The 21,365-nt window shown below is 39.0% G+C and overlaps 1 protein-coding gene across 1 annotated transcript in view; it reads right to left on the minus strand.

Moving 5' to 3' along the window:
• LOC131966009 (dedicator of cytokinesis protein 3-like) overlaps nt 1-21,365 on the minus strand; it is a 223,979-nt gene that overhangs the window by 59,284 nt on the left and 143,330 nt on the right. The window contains exons 7-8 of the mRNA XM_059328541.1: nt 6,094-6,242; nt 3,284-3,368 (exon numbers count right to left, since the gene is read on the minus strand). Of these exons, the coding sequence (XP_059184524.1) occupies nt 3,284-3,368; nt 6,094-6,242 (234 nt within the window). The remainder of the gene's footprint in view (nt 1-3,283; nt 3,369-6,093; nt 6,243-21,365) is intronic.

The raw sequence follows: 21,365 nt of genomic DNA on the forward strand, positions 1-21,365 counted from the left end.
TTCACCATCCTTGTCCCCTTATTTCCTTATTCCTCTCCTTTCTTCTTGTCTCCTCTTCTCACTTTGAATCCCCTTTTCCTCTCCCTCCACTCTCTCTTACCACCTTTCCTTTCTTTGTTTTCTTTCCTTTCAGCTCCTCCCCTCTTCTCTATCTGTTTACTCTCCTCTCTTCATGTTTCTTCTCCTCTGTTTGTTTCATTTCCTCTACTCTCCTTGTTAACTCTCATTTCCTCTCCTCGTCTCATCTCCTTTCCTTGTTTCCTCTCCTCTTCTTGTCTCCTTTTGTTTCTTCTTCTCGTTTCCTCTCTTCTCATTTCCTCCTCTTGTTTTCTCTCCTTATCTCCTCTCCTCTCCTCTCCTCCTCAGATGAAGTAAAAGCTTTAACTCCCCGGAGTCTCATTACTCCGGCTTGTCTGTGTAAATCTGTTGCGCGGCTGAACGACGAGAGAACGAGAAGTGAAAACCTGTTTGATGAATTGAAGTAATGGCTGTCAGATTTAAACTATCTGCAAATATTCCAACCTGAGCAGAAAATTAACCCCGATGCACAAGAGCAGCTGCTTCATGCAAATACACGTTTTAAAATTATGGACATTAAATTATGGACATACCTCGTTATAGGAGTCCCCATTTATATGCTAATAGTTATTGTAGATCCTATTAATAAAACTATAAATAAATTATTTCATTGTACAATTTAATTTTAATGGATACGATATTATGCATACACTCATATTGACATTTTCACGTGTATAATCTGGTGGAATATGTTTGGATAAATGTAAATACAAGCAAGAAAATTCCTTTTAATAACCCACATTATGATTACAATGTGATCAACAGTTTTATTCATATCCATAGTGAATTATCTTGTGATTGATTGTTTTTATATTGTATTTTTTTGGAGGTTTCTTATTGCTTACTTTGTATTTTACTCTCTTTTTTTCCCTCTGGTGCTGAAAGTGATTTTGCTGCTGCAGCAGAAATGTAAATCCACCACAGGGATCAATGAAGTTTAATATGATCTTGTTTTTTCTTCATCTTGACCTTTTCTCGGTCTCAATGTAACAACCGAGACAGAAACACAAGGAAATCATCTGAAAATAAACTATTTACCAACAGGGAAACATTTGAATCATCATTTCCTTTTTTCCTGATTTACTCCAGTGAAGAACATGCGGGGCAGAAGATGTTTCTGATGTTATTTTTCTCCTTCAGGATGTTTTTTATTTCACCTTCCATCCTGCAATCGATCAACTTCACCACTTTATCTCTCCGTTTCTCTTTCTTCCCGTTTCTCTCATCCTGTCTCCAGATCAGTCTCTAGGCAACCGAACAAAGGGGGAATCACCAGGACTACAGTGTTTGACGGGTACAGCTCGGCTATTTAAAGCAGGACTGATGTAAGAGACAGAACATCATGTATCACTGAGAGACGAGAATACTCCTCACGCTGCAGCGGCTCACACCTAAATTAAGTAGCTTTACATTTACTGTTTCTTAAAACAGAAGGACTGACTCACAGAACACACAGAGCGCTTATAGAGCAAAGTTAAATAACGTCCATGTTTGGTATTGGTATTGATATTATGAGGAGGCACATTTCACATCTGAATATTAAAAAAACTTTCACTGTAAGTTGGTTACATTAGTGCCTAAATATATCACATGTCCACAGTGGAACTAAGTTACAGAATAAAATAAAATAAATAAAATGTAAAAATAATTAGCAGAATAAACAATAAAAAAGACAATTAAAATATAACATTTTTTACAAAATGCCATCCTTGTATAGCTGATTAATATAATATATAATTTTATAATTATTTAAAATACAATTCATATATATATATATATATTTGTAATACTCTTATTATTGACTTTTATAGACATTATCAACAAAACTACTTTAACAAATATTTAAACCACAAGAACCTGAAGACCTTTTAAGGATTATAAATAAATAAATAAATAAATAAATACAAAATTAATTAAAAAAAAACGTAATTCTAAAAAAAAAAAAAAGTATCTGTGTCAATATACATAGCCGTGCACAGCAGTGGTTGCACTGGAGTGTTTCTGGTGCTTATTTTTCACAAAAGAAAAAGTTTGAGACACATTTTCTCCATTTATCCAGTTCTCTATAAATGTGTCTTTCTTGGTTCTTAGATATAATTATTATAACTAATGCATTACAACATCCTCTCTTCAAACATCTCTGCAGCTGACTTTCATGATATTTAACTTAATAAATTGTACCCATATTTCAAAAAAAGCTCCCTTGGTGGCATAAGTCAGTTTTTCATTGCTGGACAGTTGAAAATACTTTTAAACCAAATTAAGTATTTACTTTTATTTCTAGTACTTGTAATGTCTCTAATGACTTTATACTTCTATAATGCATTAGATCTCAGGGGGAAATATTTAAAAAATACTTTCGATTCCACTACATTTGTCTGACAGCTATAGTTACTTTAAATATTTTTGCACACAAACCATCTGACACAATGTGATTGGCTGTGAAACATATAATAATATCTGCTGCGATGTTACAGTGTATATGTATGTTTCCTCAGTGTATATTTGAATCTCAGACTGTAGTGAAAAGCACAGACATCTCCTGCTTCAGTAGAGGAATGTGGAAACACCTCTCAAGTGATAAACTTTGCACAAGTCAGAGTGGTCAAGGTCATGAACATAAGGAAAGCACATGTGGAAGCTCATGTGTTAGACTTTCAGCTGTTTTGGTTCTTCTCTTTCTTTTTCTCTTTGCTGATCCTGCCTCAGTGTGAGCCATAACCACAAAATATAACATCAAAAAATACATTTCTCTGAAGGAAAATCTCCTCCTGCTTCCTTTTAACTGGCTAACGTACGACTCACCGCCAAAATGTGAGCTGACAGTCTGCATGTTATACATTTAGCACCTGATTTCACAGGGATCGGACCCGGTGACAGGCAGTAAGAAGACTGAACAGCCAAGGCTACATCTGATTTTCTTATAGAGGCTTCAGGATTTAACCAGGTGAAAAACTTCTTGTAGTTGCTTTGAATCAACCCTCCACCATTTATTCTTAATGGTGTAACTCTGTTTGAACGGACAGTGATATCACTTCAGATTAAAAATGAAATTTGTGATGTTTTTGTGGGTATTTTACGCTGCACTCGTTATAGCAATGTAATCTGGGATTAATGGGTGTTTCATATCTGTTCACAGGAGATACCTTCACCTCCGATGGGATTACTGGTTCCCCTCACGTCCTGCACCAAATAAAGCTCTTACCATTTTATAGAGATCTGACACGCTTATCTGGTCTTCATCCACCATCTCAAACTCCTTCCTGGGCACCAAGTCCAGACCCATGTGTCTGAGAGAGACAGAGAGAAGGAGAGAGAGAGGGAGAGAGGGAGAGAGGGAGAGAGAGAGAGAGGGAGACAGACAGTGTTAGTAATGTCTTTTATATAACCTTCACAAACCTTGTACACCATTTCTGATATGGATAAAACACACACACACACACACACACACACACACACACACATTACAGTACATTAAAGTCATTTCAGCCGTGGTCTCCTGGGCTTTTGTTCCTGACGATTACTTTCTGTTCGTTCACCTGCAGACCTGTGACCTTCGTCTTAAAGCCACGGTGCACAATATTCTCAGTGAAACCGTAAAGCGAAATGTTTATTTCTGTGTCACCAACAACATGAGGCTCCAGAGGCTCCGGAGGTGGAAGGAACACAATATATATTTTATATAAAAAACAGAAAAATGTCTAAAAGCTGCTGTGTGGTGACATGATCTACCAACAAGTTAAACAACCAGAACCAAGTTTTTTTAAATTTTACAAACCGAAAAAACTGAACTTTAATGAGGACAAAAGTGAATATTAACCAACAACAGCCAACTTGTCCTCTCTGGTAGATATAGAGTGGTAAAATGATCAAATGATGTGTTTAAATAATAATAGTTTTAGCTAGAAACTGACATTTTATTAGTGTATCATCCCATGGTTGTTAAATAAACATTGAATATTCTAAGTTTCAGGATCGTAACTGCTGATGTCTCACATCTGTATCCACTTATTTCTCTTTAGAGTTAGTTTTTTTGGTGTGGTACTTTATAAAAACTTAGCTCTGGTACTTTACCTTGTTGGTGGTGCATTGTCTTCATTTTGTGTTTTTTGCTAGCGGACAAATCGTCAAGGATGCTCCTTCTTTTAATACAAAGTCAATGGAGAGAGATGGGTGTCCAAAAACTAAAATATTACTACTAAAATATGAAAAACAACCCCTGAAAACTACCGTTAGTACAATCTCTGCTGCTATGATTACTATAATAACAATAATAATAGTCCTCTTCACCTTCCTTGTGCAGCTCTCAGTCAGACGGACTGCAGTTTTAAATAACCCGTTACAGTCCCGGGCCGCCCACCTTTCATATCTGCAGCATTAATAACTTGATCCAGAGTCAACAGGCAATTTCTCTCCTTTTCATTTGTTTCCCGTCAGCCCTCTGACGAGCTCCCCTGAGTTTTTTCTCCCTCTGCCTCCAATCACACTGTGTAGGTGTCAGAGGAGCGGCTGATTTAGAGGGCAGATCTTCAAACACCAACACCTCCATGTGCTCCATATCTGTGTTCTTCTTCAGTGGAACGTGTCTCAGGTCAATAAACTGTTAACTATGTTCCACTGAATCATACAGAAGCCCCAAGAGGGAAGTAAGAGAAACACTCTGTTGATCCGTTATCTGAGTGTGATTTCTCTGCTGTGGTAAAGACTCGAGAACAGGTGAAAAAAAATATTTGGTAGGTTCAGAACTTAGTTTAAGCTACGACTAAAGTCTAAAGTAAAGGCTTATCTCCCTACAAATGATTCTGAGCGAGTCATCCATACATTCATCACATCATGCCTAGACTATTGTAATTCTTTGTTTGTTGGTCTCGACCAATCAGCAGTGCTCCGCTTACAGGTAGATGCAGCCAAAAATGCAGCCGCCCGCCTGCTGACTGGAAAGAAACGGCGTGAGCACATTACCCTAGGGCTACACGATTATTTTGATCAATATTGTAATCACGATTATTAATCAAGATTATTCATCATGTTAGGGAAAACATCTTTATTTTTATTGCACTACTTTAAAACAAACAATAGGAACCGTTTTTAGTGTCCGGTGCTTGTTGTAAACAAACAGAGATCGCTAAGTGAACACCTCCTGCAGCAACAGCACATACACACTGTACTGCTACAGAGTTAACTGTTAGCCTATTAGCAATTTGCAGACTGGATGCTAAGGGGTTAACATCCCCTCTGGCTCTGCAGCTTGGAGAGACTGCTGCAGAAGGACTGTCAACTCGTTCTTACTCCAATAACACCAGAAAAAGTCGCTGTATTTGTCGCCAGTCGTTGAAAAATAGTTGCTAAATATAGCAACAAAGTTGCTAAGTTGGCAACACTGCTTTGCCAGCTTTTACGCGTTGTTGTTGTCGCGTCGACTACGTCACATCCTGCTTAGCGTTCTACCCAATCAGCAACCAGGTTTTTTTCAGGGGAGAAAAACGGCCCCGCCCCCTGGTGGTTGGTGGGCTACTGGTGTAAAAAGTGCTTGATTAGATATGCATTTTAAAATGGAAATATCGCAGATGATCAGGTTTGTTTATCTAGAAATAAGCATGTTGTACGCTTAAAATAAGAAATTAACTCTTAAGATAAGTTATCTTCTAAATCTACTTCTAAATCTAATGTTTTTTTTTTATCTTGGTAAGAAACAAACAATTAGCAGTGCACTCTGCTCGGGCAAGTTCATCGCTTGCAGCTTTAATTTATCTTGTTAGAGAGTTTGAGTTAATTTCTTATTTTAAGCATCCAACATGCTTATTTCTAGATTTAATAATCTTAATTTAAGAAATCTTGTCAAGTGAAATTATCTGTCCATGCAGCAAGAAAATTTCCCTCAGATTTTGTGTTTTTATCTTGTTTTTAGACACACATTTTTGCAGTGTGTGTGTGTGTGTGTGTGTGTGTGTGTGTATGTGTGTGTGTGTGTGTGTGTGTGTGTGTGTGTGTGTGTGTGTGTGTGTGTGTCCTCACTCGTTGCCCCAGTCCAGTCTGACGGTGATGTGTCTCTTGACGTCTCTGCTCTGGTCCTGTGTCAGGTGACCGGACAGGAGCTGCCTCCTCAAGTCGATCAGCTCCATCATCACGTGACGAACCTTGTAGAAAAGATCAACTTTGTGTTTCTGATGGAAAGAGAGAGAGAGAGAGAGAGAGAGAGACAGAGAGAGAGAGAGAGAGAGAGAGAGAGAGAGATTACACTCTGTCCGACTGGTGAAGAAGCAGTAAGCCGTGATTCTTTGGCACCACGAGGCCTGTCTGTGCTGTGTTATCCATGCCACTGGCACTCAAACAACAAATAGTCACACACTGTAATACAGTTAAAGTGAATGAGCTCGTTGTTTCACCAGCTTATTCCGATTCATCCTCAAAGAGAGAGCTGAGCCGGCGCCAGCACGTGTTGGCCAGCAGGCAGAGAAGCACTGAACAGATCTCACATTTACAGTTTCAGTCCACCTGCAGGAGTTGGAGACCGAGAGAAATCCATCTCCATCTCCTGACCTTCTTCTTTGAGCTGCACTTTTATTTGCCTTTGTAGAGAGAGTTATGACACAGAAGACACTAACATGGAGAGGCAGTGATGTCTAAAATCTAAGTGTGAGTGAACAACAAATGTTTGCAGATTATCTGACTTCAGGATCGTCGTCAGATTTATCCAGATTATGGATGAAAATTTAACAAAATTTAAGGGGATAATAACTTTGTTGGTTGTAGTTCCTCCCTGACTTAAGGAGCCAGAGAGTGAATGAAGAGAAGCGAAAACAAAATCAGAGGAATGAAACGTTATTTTCAGATTGTTTCCCAGTGGTTATGTTCTGAAGCACAAATAAACTCACGCCTCCACACAACCCTGCAGGAGGCTGCTGCAGCAACAAGATCTCCAACATAAATGACAGAATAGGTAGTTTGTCAGCACCACCCATAGACTCATATGAGTGTTTTGTGGTTCACGGTACAGACCGGAGAGTTCTAAAAATAGCACACGTCATCATACATACATGTACGGTTCACTGCTGTGAAAAAGCTGCAGTTTCTGTGGATTTAGGCTACAAAACCACTGAGCTAGGTTTAGGGCCGAACAGGAAATAAAAGATGTAAATGCTGGAAATGAAGTAGTTACGAGGGTGACGTGAGCCACAGAAGCTATGTAAAAAACATGATGCACAGAAGTTAAGTGATGTTTCAGTCACACTGTTTATGACACAAACCCCCATTCCCCTGGTGAAAGTCTCTTGTTGACCTTCCATGTAGAACCAAAGACCCTCCTCTCCACAGCGAGAACCAGAACAGTCTATAATCAGCTTTGGTGTGCTGTAGTATGTTCCTTTCTTTACGCATGTTATTGTCTGCAGCTAAAACAATTTATCAAAAAAGGCACAGAGACAAAACGTTTGCAAATTTGAGCTGAAAGATGGAAATCTTGGTAGACATAACAAGCAACTTAAAGATTCCTTAAAGATCTCAGCACTGGGAACTTCTGATTGGCATTTGTCAATTTTTTCTGGCAATTTTAAAATAAACATAGAAAACCAATCTATGTAATCTATGTAATCTAATCTATCTGGAAACCAATCATTATGCCAGGCTCATGTTTTATTTGCTTCAACAGATGCATCTGGTCATTCTCCCAAAGACAGATTTCCTCTACAGGGCCAATCACTGCCGTTTATCTCATAGGATGACTGCTGGTATTTCTCTCTTCAAATATTTCCAGAAGCATATTTAACTGACTGTTTTGATGTAATTTGAGAAAGTTTGTGACCAAGCCGCCACGTGTCTCCTGAACTAAAAGGTTCAAGGACTAATACACATTTGCAAATGAGTCTGGTGTTGCCGCACCAGACTAAACAATTAATCACATTTTTTATGCACATATAAACACGACGCCTAATGAACCCTAAAACACACGGCCTGTCTCTAAAAACAAAGTCAGCACAGATTAGACTACAGCAGGTCAATAGTTTGGTGCTTTAACTGAAACACACACACACACACACACACACACACACACACACACACATACACACACACACACACACACACACACACACACACACACACACACACACACACACACACACACACACACACACACACACAGAAACATACTTTCCCCTATAGCTTGTTCTATTATTAGCACTCTAATCTACCCTACAGGCCTTCAGCAGCAGGCACTGGAGCTAAATGTCCATTCAGTTCTTGGCAGGACGCTGGAAAGGCAGAAATTCTTCTGCAGGGGCAGACACTATAAACACACACAAATTTACACACACACACACACACACACACACACACAAAAGTGCACAGTGTCCTCTGAGATTGTTAGTGTGCAAGGTCCTTACCAAAAACTACACTCACAGTACAGTACACTGTGAAAAATGTGTAGATTTTACGGTGAAAAACTGCTAAACCATGACAGTAAAAGACCGTAAAATGATAGATGGGTTAATTATGTTTCAGTAACAATGAAACACCGTAAATGTATATATCAGCCAAAACAGTATTTTTTTTTTTACAGTTTAAAAAAACCCAAAAACATTACTCCACTGTAAAATACACTGTAAGATATATACAAGCCATCACTGTGATTTTTGCATTTATTTTTTGTAAAAATACTTTTTCTCACTTTTAAATGTACTAAACACCATATCTCTTACAAAAATATACTCTAATATTTATTGGTACATTCTTTTTATTTATGCGGCTTTTATAAAGTATTTTATGTCAATTATATGGCAGAACAGCATTTCTTTTGATGGAAACACTTTTTTATTTTTTAGGGTAAAATATGGAATAAAATGGCAATCTTAAAGATGAAATCAACAGTGCTTATATCATATTACTGTAATATTAGAAAAAGTTGCACCATATTTCTTACGGTAATGTTCTGGCAACCACAGGTGCCATTTTTTTTTTACAGTGTACATTAATTATACTTGCTGTATGCATGACATAAGATTATATTTGTACCCACACGTATATACAGACACACCTGCATATATGTGTTCATGTATACATAATTGCAAACACACATATGCAGCAATCTGGAAGCCTGTGAGTCCAGAGATCACCTGGTGATGCATTCACAAGCTCACTGTGAGGTCTGTTTCGGTTTCAGTCTCTGAAAAACAGCAGAAGCATCCGGATCATTATATAACTGTGGCTGCAGTGGAGGAGGAGCTGTTTTTTTGGAAACTAAGATGGGAAAATAGCTCAGCTCTGATATCGACCACTGACTGGAATTTCCCTTTGCTGTTCTCCCAGTGCATGCTGGGACAGACTCCAGCCCCCACCAGGAATAATAAGTGGGTATGAAGATAAGATGGAAGGCCAGATTGTTCCACCTCAGCAGTCAAGACTCGCTTACTCCATATTTAGACATACAGGGTGTCCACAAAGTCGCTTTACAATTTAAAAAAAATCTATCTATAAAAGCAAGAAGCGTCTGTGTGTGTGTGTGTGTGTGTGTGTGTGTGTGTGTGTGTGTGTCTAGGGCATATCTCTCTGACCAGATTTCGTATGTGGCATGTGCATGGCACGAAGGTGTGCATCCTCTATTTTCAAGATTCTTGCATTCATTTTTCAAAATATCATTATTTACGTAGGACGTGTTGCGGCATTGCACTGTTTCCGATCGGACGCCTTTTAGGGGAGCTCCGCCCCATTGTGTGATAGGCCTACACCTGGTAAGTAACACAATTCACTCTGGATTTCCACCCTGACTCGTCTCATCTGTAAGTCTATTTAGCCTACCTATCTTTCAGAGTTTTAAAGTGCGCTACAAGGTTCGATTTTCCAATAATATTCGAATAGTTTCAAGCGAATATCAATGTTCAATGTGTATGTGCTGGATGGTGTGGTACCTTATGAAAAGTAAGTGTTTTATAGAGTTGCAGACGTTGTAGTGGTCTGCATGTAATGTACAAATTCTGTTATTCGCGATTAGCATGCTAAGCGGAGATTTAGCTTCATTCACTTCTTATGTTGCATCTCCCACTATACGAATACATGCTTCCTCCAGACACTGCACTAGTTATTAGAAAGGAAATTGATGAGATATCATAATCAGATTTGTTGTGTCCTCAGTGGTTTCGATATATATTCGTCTATTCATTTGCTTTTGTAATACATTTTTTAAGTTGTAAAGAGACTTTATTGACACCCTGTATTTCTGATGATGGGATCAGCAGCTCCAGGTAGAAATCAAGTAACAGCTTCAGTCTCCTGAGGTTCATTCTGACCATCAACTTTAAAAACATTGTTTTCATTTTACTAACACAGACTTCCCCCTCCACCTCTACCTTCACTGTCCAGGAACAGGTAAAAGATAGTTTAAGCATCTCGCTGATACCTTTTAGAAAAAGACAACATATGGTCTTAATGGCTTTCTCTCTGCAGTTGTCCACACAGTTTGGTTCCCCGTTTGGATATCAGTGCAGGAATATTAGCAGGAAAACGAGTGGCTGGTTTTTAATGAAGCTCGGTGGAAGAGCCCATTACATCGTCAAGAAGACTTAAATCACAGGGAGGAAATGGGGAACTCGCTGTATCAACGTATCTGCTAAACAATACACTTTGGAGATGTATGTGTAAATTGAAGTAATATGCATATGTTCTGTATTTTTCATCTCTGTGGGATAAAAATTGTAAAAACCAATAAAACATATTTAAAAAAAAAAAAAATCACAGGGCGGATACAAACATGATTTGTGCTGCATTCATGTTCTGTCAGAATAATCAGAAAAATGAGTTGCTGAACATATTTCATGGCTCACCTGACCCGTTTCCTTTCTCTTCATTTTTTTAAGCAAATACACTGGATCAGCGATCAATGTGTTTCTAAGAAGTTCTGAGTAAAAAAGATGTTGATTCTACATTACGACTTCAAGCTCATGAACACACCAAAGTCAGAAGAGTGACTTTTCAGGCCATATGAAGAGCATGTGAACGCACCGTTGTCCTGGTGAGAAATATATTAGAATAGGATTCATATTTCTTGTTTTCTACAATTCTGAATCAAATCTATTTTTGTGCATCTTTACTGACATCATGTGAACTGGAGGACAAAGACAGAAACACCAGAGATGTCCCGTAATTTGGATTTAATATCTTAATAATTAGCTGTGAAGGTGAAGTCTGATTTGAATAATTCATACGCTATCACCCAGAGACTTACAGAAGGGAAGTGGAGCCCTGCGCTCGGACAGAGATTCAGTTTAAATCAGTTTAACTCACATGAGTTAGAAACTGAAAATGTCTTCATCTTCTGCTGCAGGTAAATAAATTACACCTAAACTTCAGATAGTACCAACGTTCAAGTCTGATCTCAGTTTACTTTTCCAGGTTTTTCAGGATGAATTACTTCATACGTGGGTATATATACTTGCAGCCAGTGTGAGAGGGTATTTAACTCATTTGTTTATAAATGATAATACGAAGTCTTTTCTCCTCTGTCGCTTCTGTTGGGAACCCTGAAGCAGCGTCTTGACGCAGCGTCCTGGCGCTGCTCAGTGATCAGCACGTTTTTAGCGCTCACGCAGCGTTTGAGGTTAACGATACTACAACTTTTAGCCAAAGAGTGCCATATTTCCAGCTGATTTTCACTAGTTGCCTAGCAACAACAAGGGTAACCGCAGTAGTTCTCGGCATCTGTTAAGCATTTGTTTTTAAGGAGATGCCCAGTGGACACAGCAGCTAATGCTCTTTGATTCACTCTGTGAGAGGCCGTGTTAATATTCAGCATGAGCCTCTGATCATTAATGATGCAGGAACATTTTTCAGAGAGAAGCGATCATCCTGAGGGACGCACAAAAGTACACTTTAATTAATTTCATTAAAAATATATATATTAAAGACTCACAGATAACTTCATTTCCACAGCGTGGATGTAAATAATGGGCCCATTTAGAAGAAAATAGAAGATAAAGGCTTGGCGTGGCTACCTTTGATTGACAGGTGGCTAACAAGGCAAGCCATCATCAGGAGAGAAGCAGAACAATGCGTATCCACGGCAACATGTCAATAAATATACGGTATATATAACGTTTTATAGATATAAAAAAGGACGTTTAGCGGTTTGGTCTCATAACTTTGACCCTTTCACTGTATTTTCACTTAATGACAGTTTATTTGAACGTTTTGTTCATTAAAAATGTCTTGTTCAGCGTTTGGTTGGACTAACAGACACTCCAAGGAGTCGCTGTTCAGTTTTCTGAGGTAAGTAACATACATTTTGTTTTGTTTTTTGCCAAAATTAACATCCCAGTTAATGTTAACATGAATTAGCAGCGTCTTCTCTCAGTCAGGTTGAGGTGTAGAGAGGCTGTAGTCAGTGATCAGATCCTTCTCGTTCCTCCACAGTCCAGATATGGTCTGCTCCCCGCATCGGAAACAAGATGGCGACACAAGATGGTGACAAGTGTAACGCTGAACTCGATGCTTCCAACGGGCCACAAACCAATGGGTGATGTCACGGTGAAGTCCATTATTTATATACAGTCTATGGTTGTAAAAAGGGAAAATTTGATGAAAAGTCTGGTGACTCTTAAAGAAACTAGAGGTGGTAAAGGAGATATGACGCCATCAAGACGGAACCAAACGAAACAGAGCATGTTCTTTCTCTGTTTTGAACATGGTTGGAAAAAATAACATTGGGATAAACAATATATCAAAGGTGTAGCTGTATTAAGACATTTTGATGCAGAACTGTCACAGACTGTGTGCTCCAGCAGGTTCTATCCTGAAGCCACAGTCAGTCCAGTCCCTGTGCTCATAAAGGTCCTTTTACAGCACACATGATTCTGAACTAAAGTTTGGCAGAATGCACTGTTCTGCTCCCGAGGGTGCTCCTCAATCACAGCAGCAGCAGGAGTCAGCAGTACAGCAGACACACACTTCTTATTTACAGCAGCAGCTTCACAAACACATTTACAGCAGAGAGCTGCCCGACACCGGCTGCCTATTGTCAGTCACTGAGCCGCCGGGGGGAACGGTAAAGTATGTGCTTGGCTCAAGTTCACCTCAATAACAGAAGAGACACACAAACACACACACACACACACACACACACACACACAGAGTAAAGGCATTCTTTCCTGCAGCACAGAGATACAAACTGGATAAATGAATACACAGAAAATAATAATCCAGTGTGACAGTAACGTCCCATTAAGGTGAGACAGATGATCTATAACTGCGTGTTTGTACCATAATGTGTTTGAGAAGAAGGGAAATCTAGTTAGTATGTAGTTTTGTATTGTGTACAGTGTGTGCATATAAAAAGATCTGTTTCAGGACATTTATGAGTTTTATTTGAAAAAAGACTGATGATTCTGATGCAGCTTTTGGTTCGAGATCAAAACACAAAACGGTGCATTTATAAGGAAATTATTTTTTCATTTTTGGAAGATTTCATATCATGTATTTTGGGAAACAAATGTTTTGCAGATGACACTTTGCTACTTTGCACATATCCTGTGTGAATTAACTTCATTAGGTATTTTTATTCTGTTTTTTTAGGAACACATGTTGCATGTCTATTGTCCAAGTTTGCTTTTTGCACTGTATGTTGTTGTCTGTGAGCCACATGTAGATGATTTTCTGTCATGACAGACAATATTTCTGATTCTGATGTTGAGTAGATTCCAGTTGGGCTGCAATCAAACAAAGAAAATCTTGGCCCCCTGAAATGACCCACTGTTTAACCTATCAATAAATCAATGAGGGAAAAAAATCTGCATTTCATCTCTAGATTAACTTCACTGATTGCTGCGTGTTTGAGTGTTTTTTGTTTTTTTCAGGTGGATGAGAGTTCAGAACTTTTGAACTGTTGGATAACGTTAAAACAGCTATTCGTCATGTCACCGTCTAGCAGCCAGACGGGAGAAATACCACACAGACCAATCGTCACAAAACAACAACAACACAGGAGAAATTAATCCTGCTGGACACAAAGACCGGCAGGTACTCAACAAGAAAAGCTAAAAACACTGCCCCTCCAAAGTGCTCCCAGCTGGGCGTTTTCTGAGAAGCACCTGGTGTTTTCAGATGGAAGAAACAGTTTGGTGGACACACAGACGGATGAACCAGCGATTCTCGCCGATCTTAGAGCGGCAGACGACTTTCCAAACAGTTTTCAGAGCACTTTTACATTTTATCAGATGTGCCTTTCTTCCAACCACCCTCCAGAGTGGAAATCTTAAAAACGCTCCACCATTTCCATCTAAAGAGTTTGAAATGCAAAAGTGTCTCGTCGTGTTTACATAACATCCATGTGCAGTCCAGGCAAACGACAACAAACATGTTGGACTGTTTCCATCAGTCAGTCATTCTATTTCTATTCTATTTCGTGCTACCAGGAAGAGAAGTAGAGAAGAGAAGAGTCTTTGATGTACGAGCTCTTGGTGCACTGCAAAAAAGGGGTATCTAAAAACAAGATAAAAACACTAAATCTGAGGGAAATTATCTTCTAGAAATAAGCATGTTCAACACCTAAAATAAGAAATTAACTCTTAAAATAAGATAATTTATCAAACACTTCTAAATCTAAAGGTTTTTTATCTTGGTAAGAAACAAATAATTGTCAGTGCACTCTGCTCGGGCCAGTTCACCGCTGCTTGCAGCAATTTATCTTGTTTTAAGAGTTAATTTCTTATTTTAAGCATTCAGCATGCTTATTTCTAGATTTAATAATCTTAATTTAAGAAATCTTGTCAAGTGAAATTATCTGTCCATGCAGCAAGATAATTTCCCTCAGATTTAGTGTTTTTATCTTGTTTTTAGACACCTCTTTTTTGCAGTGTGGAGTTGTGTGGCAGTGCTTCACAGCACCACCTAGCCACCTGGCTCCATACAACATTGAATTTCACAGACTTTTGCGTCACTGTATGCATGCAGATTTCCCCTAAAGACGCTCGTCTAAACACGGAATAAAAAAGTGAGAACACAACGCCACTTTTGCGTTTTCTGTCCAGATTGTCTCCATCTAAACAGGCCCTGAGCCTTCAAATGTATTTTCCTACATGCATGAAATAAAAGCAGGAGTGCAGCAGGCAGCCATGAGCCATCTGTACTGGTTCCACACACACAGCCGGTCCGCCTGCTTTAACAACCAGGACTAGATTTATTTGGGACATCTGGACTTCCCAGTCAGTGGGCGGATGTGCTTTGACTTTGGACCTTCTTCTGAGTCAATCAACCAGTCTCCTTCCACTGCCTGCTGGCATATATGGAGATATATAAACTACAATTTGTTTAGATAAAATATACAATCTGAGGTACAAGTGAGCAGAGTGCAATCTCTTTTGTGCCGACTATTTGTGGACTCGTCCTCCCTCCCTCCTGCTCTGCCTCTTTCCCCAGCTGGAGTGAGTAATCACACCTTCATATCCTGCGGGAACCAACACACAAACACACGCAGCGACATCGTTTAGCACATCTTTACCACTTCAGCACTATAAAAAGCAGCCGAGCAGATCGCAGATAATGATGCTGTTTGGATCTCATATTCAGAAATCAGCAAAACAAACAATGAAACGTACGTTAAGTGTCAGCGGGGCTTCGTGTTCACTCAAAAACTCAACAGCTTTTCATGTTCAGCTTGACAAGGCAGCTTCCTGACCGCCGCCCACTAAATCAAACATTTACTCTCCTCTTCGTGCCTTTAGATGGACACAGAATGAAGATCTCAATCAGTCCGACAGCCTCCAGAACATCTCTGCTTCTTCTACCACAACGTGAAAATCCATCAGAGGTTTTCTGCTGCGAGTCAGAGAGCAGAGGCCGGTCTCAGCGGGTGAGAGATTGTCACAGCTTGGTATTAATATATAATGGAACTTTATTCAGCTTGACAGCTCGGATATCTAATGGGACTTTTGTGACACCTCTTTTCCATTAGCGACATCCTGCTCTGTTTTCACAGCTGATAAATGAGAAGAGCAGAAGTCATGTGTTTTATTATTAAACTCATCAAATGTTTCAGCGGAACAAAATTACAACCTGTACCTCAAATACATGAATAAAAAACACACTATATAAAAATCTATCATTTAAACTTACAGGCAGAGGAGCTGAACATCACAAACATTTGAGATATATTATTTATTTTAGTCTTAAACCACAACTTCTGAGAAACCTTACTACGTGTTGCACTGGTGAGAAGCTCCACTGTGATCTCTGCGGTTGGTGCCGCGGCGGGAGTGAGACTGAACAAAACATTAAAGTTGTAGGCCGTCAAAACCAAAACAATTAACCAAATGATGCCAAATGCTCGGCGGAGCTGCAGAGCTGAAGAGCTGCAGAGTGGGGAGATGATACTGTGTGGGCTGGTTATTAGCCAACCTTCTCACAAAAAAGAAATGTCCTTTGACTCATTGTTCATACTAACATTTGATTAGTGAAGCTTTGAGATGTGAGCACGTTTTATTATTGGATCCAAATTAGAAACTAAAAGCAAAGTGTTTAGATGCATTCTGTGTTTTCATGGAGGTTTATGACCTCATTACGGCTCAAAGTGGCCTGATGGAAATGCAGTTTCTGACCTTTTTTAATTTCTACCCATTATGAAAAAGTGCTATTTCATAATCATCTTTTAATAGAAGATATGAATGTTATACTGTGATGAAAACAAGAGGTCTTTAGCTTTCAGAGTCTCTCTTAATAAAAAAAATCTTATTTTTCCTTCAATGCCTCTGCAGTTACTCTGGATAACAGGTTTACTTACAATACAATTATTTTTGTTGGTAAGACTGAGATTTATTAGGTTGCTTAACAATTTACTTTTTTCCTCCTACCTATTAACTATCAGAAATCAATGTTAACAACTAGTGTTGTAATATCTACTCTTTTTTTTGATTATCTACCTTATTTTCTTAGTTTAAGTTGTTTGTTATATACAAATATGCCTGGTAGTTAAGGAGCTTTTCCTAATTCATTTTGTGTCTGTGATTTGAGGAAGGAACAGGTCTCATCAATAAGAGGTTCAATAAATATAAAGTGGAACAAAGTGTCTTGTTTTGACTTGTATATGAGCTGCTGAATCTCTCAGGAGAAGCAGTTGCTTTATTCGACACATTATTCTTGTTTTATCTTTGACAAGACAACAAGTTACTAATTTAACTGCTCAGTTTAACAGTAAACACTATTATTTATTAATTAAATTATCTCTAATTATTCAAAGAATAGACAAGTGAGGTGTCACTTTCCCAAAACAACCAATAGAACACAAACTCTCTCGACAGGGAGGCTGACCTGACCTGTTTGTACGTGTAACAGCTTCAAACATTCTTCACACACAACTTTCTGCAGTTAATGAGTGTTTAATTAGAGATACGGTGCTAAGATTTTGCTCCAGGACGCTCCGGCGGACACATCCTCTCTGCTGCTGCAGCTCTCAGGTTGCTGGATAGTAACTCGCTCTGAGTGGTCGGCCTGTAGGTTTAATCAGGTAATCTGTAATGTGTAACTGATTACTTCCAGGGAGTCACCAGTTTGAGTTCTCCTAATAGGAAGTGAGCGAGTCTGGCATCTCCCAAATCAGAGGGGATGCTCACAACACCTCAGATCCATTAGCAGACGTCTCGCTTCATTTTCACAGCTGTCAGACTGGCGGCTGCGATTCTGGAAACAAAAGCGCTGAGGCGAACCACCGGGGACGCCGAACAAAGAGCCGCAGAAACCCTTTCTGGTCTCCCCTGCTCGGCTGTTATTGTAACACGCTGCTGCAGCGTTCTGAGGAAACATTTGAGGAACAATGTAAAGATCCTGAATCCTGGACCTGAATGAGACCCCGAGACTGGATGTCACGCTGTCTAGTGTCTGGGTTTTCTGAATGGGTACAACATGTTTAACATGGTTCTCTAAATGGAGACAGAAACTGTAATATAGCCCGTGATATGAGGCTATATGAGGCTCTGTGGGAGATTCAGAGTGGCCCGGAATAAACTGCAGGGGACCAATGCTGCTTCATCATTTTATTATATGTCAAGATGTCGCAGTGTCACGACTCTGCCGAGCTTTCTGCTTAAACAAACCGTAGTAAAACAAACAGATCTCTACTTTGAGGATGAACTGCTAGAGGGAACATCAATCACTTGCAAAGTCATGGAAAATAAGAGATTGTTCTCCCTTCAAAAACCAGCCTACAGGTCGTTTGTACGGGAAAAATGACAACAAAGATACAAAAGGACAAAAAAAGTTGTTAAATGACAAAAAAAGACAACAACATAAATTTACCCAAATATGTTACAAATACCAAAAAAGACACAAAATTACGAAAAAGATGTAAAATTTACAAAAAAGACACAAAATTACCAAGAAACAACCACTAACCCTAACCCTAACCCGTAAATTTACCCAAAAATAAGATGTAGAATTACCAAAATATGTTACAAAATGACCAAAAAAGGACACAAAAGGACAAAGCACGGTGTTAAATAATCAAAAATTACACACAAAGAAGAGCAGCAGAACAGCGTTGGTGTCCCATGTGAAACCAAAGTGCAGCATGTGATTCAAACATCTCTTAACTTCCTGCATCACGTGTTTACTGAACTATGTCACTTCCAGTAGTCACGTCGTCCTCATAACTACTTCACTTCCAGGATTAACATAATTTATTTCCTGTTTAAACTGTCTTTTAGAGCCTAACCAGGAAGTGTTTGGCCCTAACCTTAGAGAAGTGCTGAAGGAGCACAAATTCAACCAAACTGCAGATTTTCTTATGATGATGTATAATAACATGTGCTATTTTTAGAAACGCTCTGTACTGCTAAATATATATATATATATATATATATATATATATATAACAACGATCGTATTAGTCGTTTTTTACAAATGCTCACACATGTCGTTATGGCTGGAATTGAGAAGTGACCTATTCAGTCTTTAAGGTTGGAGATAAACAATGCATTTTGCCATAAAGTTACTTTCTTCCATCTTAAGCGAGTTTTGTTTCTGCGGTCGCAGTGTACGTTAGACACTGATGAACTTCGTGGTGCATTCAGGTACACCTTGTAAATCATAAATACAAGAGGGTACATATTGAAAAGCAATTCCATTATATTCCCTTATCATTCTAAATCTTGAATTGTGACCCGACACTAGAGTTTTGTGTTTTCCTAACATAAGCTGAAATATATCATAAGTGGATGTGGAACTGGAGGCTCAAAGCTCTAAGTAAGTCTCACACGTTTTTATTCAGTGTGTAAAACAGGTTGTTTTTTCTCTGCCTATTTTCCTAAGATTATGAGGGAACACTGGAACAAGTCTAGACTCTGAACCGTAGGTGGGAATGAATATTCAGTGGCAAATCCTGCACACAGCGGGGTAACAACAACAATAAAATAAAGTTAAATAAATTCCCTTCATTGAAACTTAAAAAGCGATGAGCTTCTGTGCCGAGACCCTGGCTCCTCCGAGCTGTCAGACAGTTTGGTGAAGGCAACCTTCTCTAGCAGGAGTTTGGCATCATGCAGCGTGCAATATGTGGAGTTTGTGCAAGCGTGTGTGTTTGTTTGTGTGTGTGTGTGTGTGTCTCTCCGTGTTGTGTCCTGTGCTTGTTAGTCTGGAACTCTTTCCCAAATCCTCCCCTGACCTTGTGTGAACCCTGCATGGTGACACGCAAGACATCATCACAAACACAAACACAAACACACACACACACACACACGCACACACACACACACACACACACACACACACACACACACACACAGTAGCAGGATGGGATTACAGGGATGCCAGCCTGCGCGGCTCGTGCTGTGTGTGGTTCAGGAGGTGGACAGACGAAGGACAGTCTCTCAGATGGTTCAGATAAAAAAACAACAACAACAACACATTGAATAAGAAAGTAAAACAAGTAAAAAATAAGTACATGGAAGAAGGTATTTTCAGATCAAATTGGATCCACAAAAAATGTGGTAATAAAAAAGATTGGAATCTACGGCTACTATCTAATCTGCTGTCTGTAATCGATGGTAATGTTGATGTTAATATGAAGCTGTAGAGGCGACAGCGCCTCACTTTCTTGGTGGCTCTCGTGTTTTATCATGGCTCAACTTTTTTTAGAAGTGATTGTTTGTCAGACTGCGACCAGGTGTCAGCTTTGTGTTCCTGAAGCTGAAAATATGGTTGCCACTTTTCCTCACTTACTATATATGTGATTAATTCAAGATATTATGCAGTTAAACGTCATCTTTATAATAATAAGATATGACTTAATAAAATAATAAAAGCTTTATTAACAAAACTAAATTCTTTGTAGTTGTGTTTTATGAAATACTTTACAGGAAATTAATCCATGAATGTGTCCAACGATACTTCACCTCCCAAGACTTTACAAGTTTTTGTTTTTCGCTCAGGTTCATTTTATCATTTTCCCCAATTATTAATTTTCACATTTGTTTATAATGTTGACAGGATAACCTCAAAGTCACACAGTTGAATTTGCTCTAAAACTAAAACAGATGTGGACAAGAGAGTAAATGCACCACACACAGATTTTTAAGCATCTCTAATGCAACACATATTAATACTAGATTTATTTATAGAGTGCATGTTGCTGTTTGATGCACTTATTTTGTTAAAAAAAAAAGGTGGTTGCCAATGTTGTGGACTAAAGGCCAAGAACTGGTGGCCAATTTGGTCAGAGATCATTTAATAAATAAAAAATAGCTTTTACCACTGTATTTTTTATTCAACCTCTTACTGACGAGACCAATTCCTCAAGGAAAAAAGCCTAAAATTGGGTTTGGAAAATGGTTGCAGATGGCAGCCTGGCGACCAGTAGCCCCAACAGAGTCGTCCCACCTTCCACCTACAACTATTATTCTGTCTTTTTTGCAGACATGTTATACAATTGACCCTTAAAAGTAGATTATTTCCATAAAAACAAACAACACAATAGATGCTGCAAAAAGCCTCAGATTGGTAAAAATCCAGTAGACACGACACCACGGTGTAAATATGAAGAAGAAATGAAGGGAAAGTCAGATTTTGGAAGGACATCTCTCTTCATATTATTAATGGGGAAACACACAGTATTGAATGACAATCTGCTGCATGAGCACACTCTCTGGAAGGACAACCTCCACGTTCAGCCTCAGTGCAGAAACAGCCTTTGGAAGGACGAGCATCCCTCACAGCGCTTCACTTCTCTCAGAGTCACAGGTGATGATGTCCAGCAGGCTAATTATATTTCCTCATATTGCTATGCTTCAAAACAGAAAGGCTGGCACTGCCAGCTTAAA

Source organism: Centropristis striata, chromosome 3 (genome assembly GCF_030273125.1).
Source record: "Centropristis striata isolate RG_2023a ecotype Rhode Island chromosome 3, C.striata_1.0, whole genome shotgun sequence".
Classification (NCBI taxonomy): domain Eukaryota; kingdom Metazoa; phylum Chordata; class Actinopteri; order Perciformes; family Serranidae; genus Centropristis; species Centropristis striata.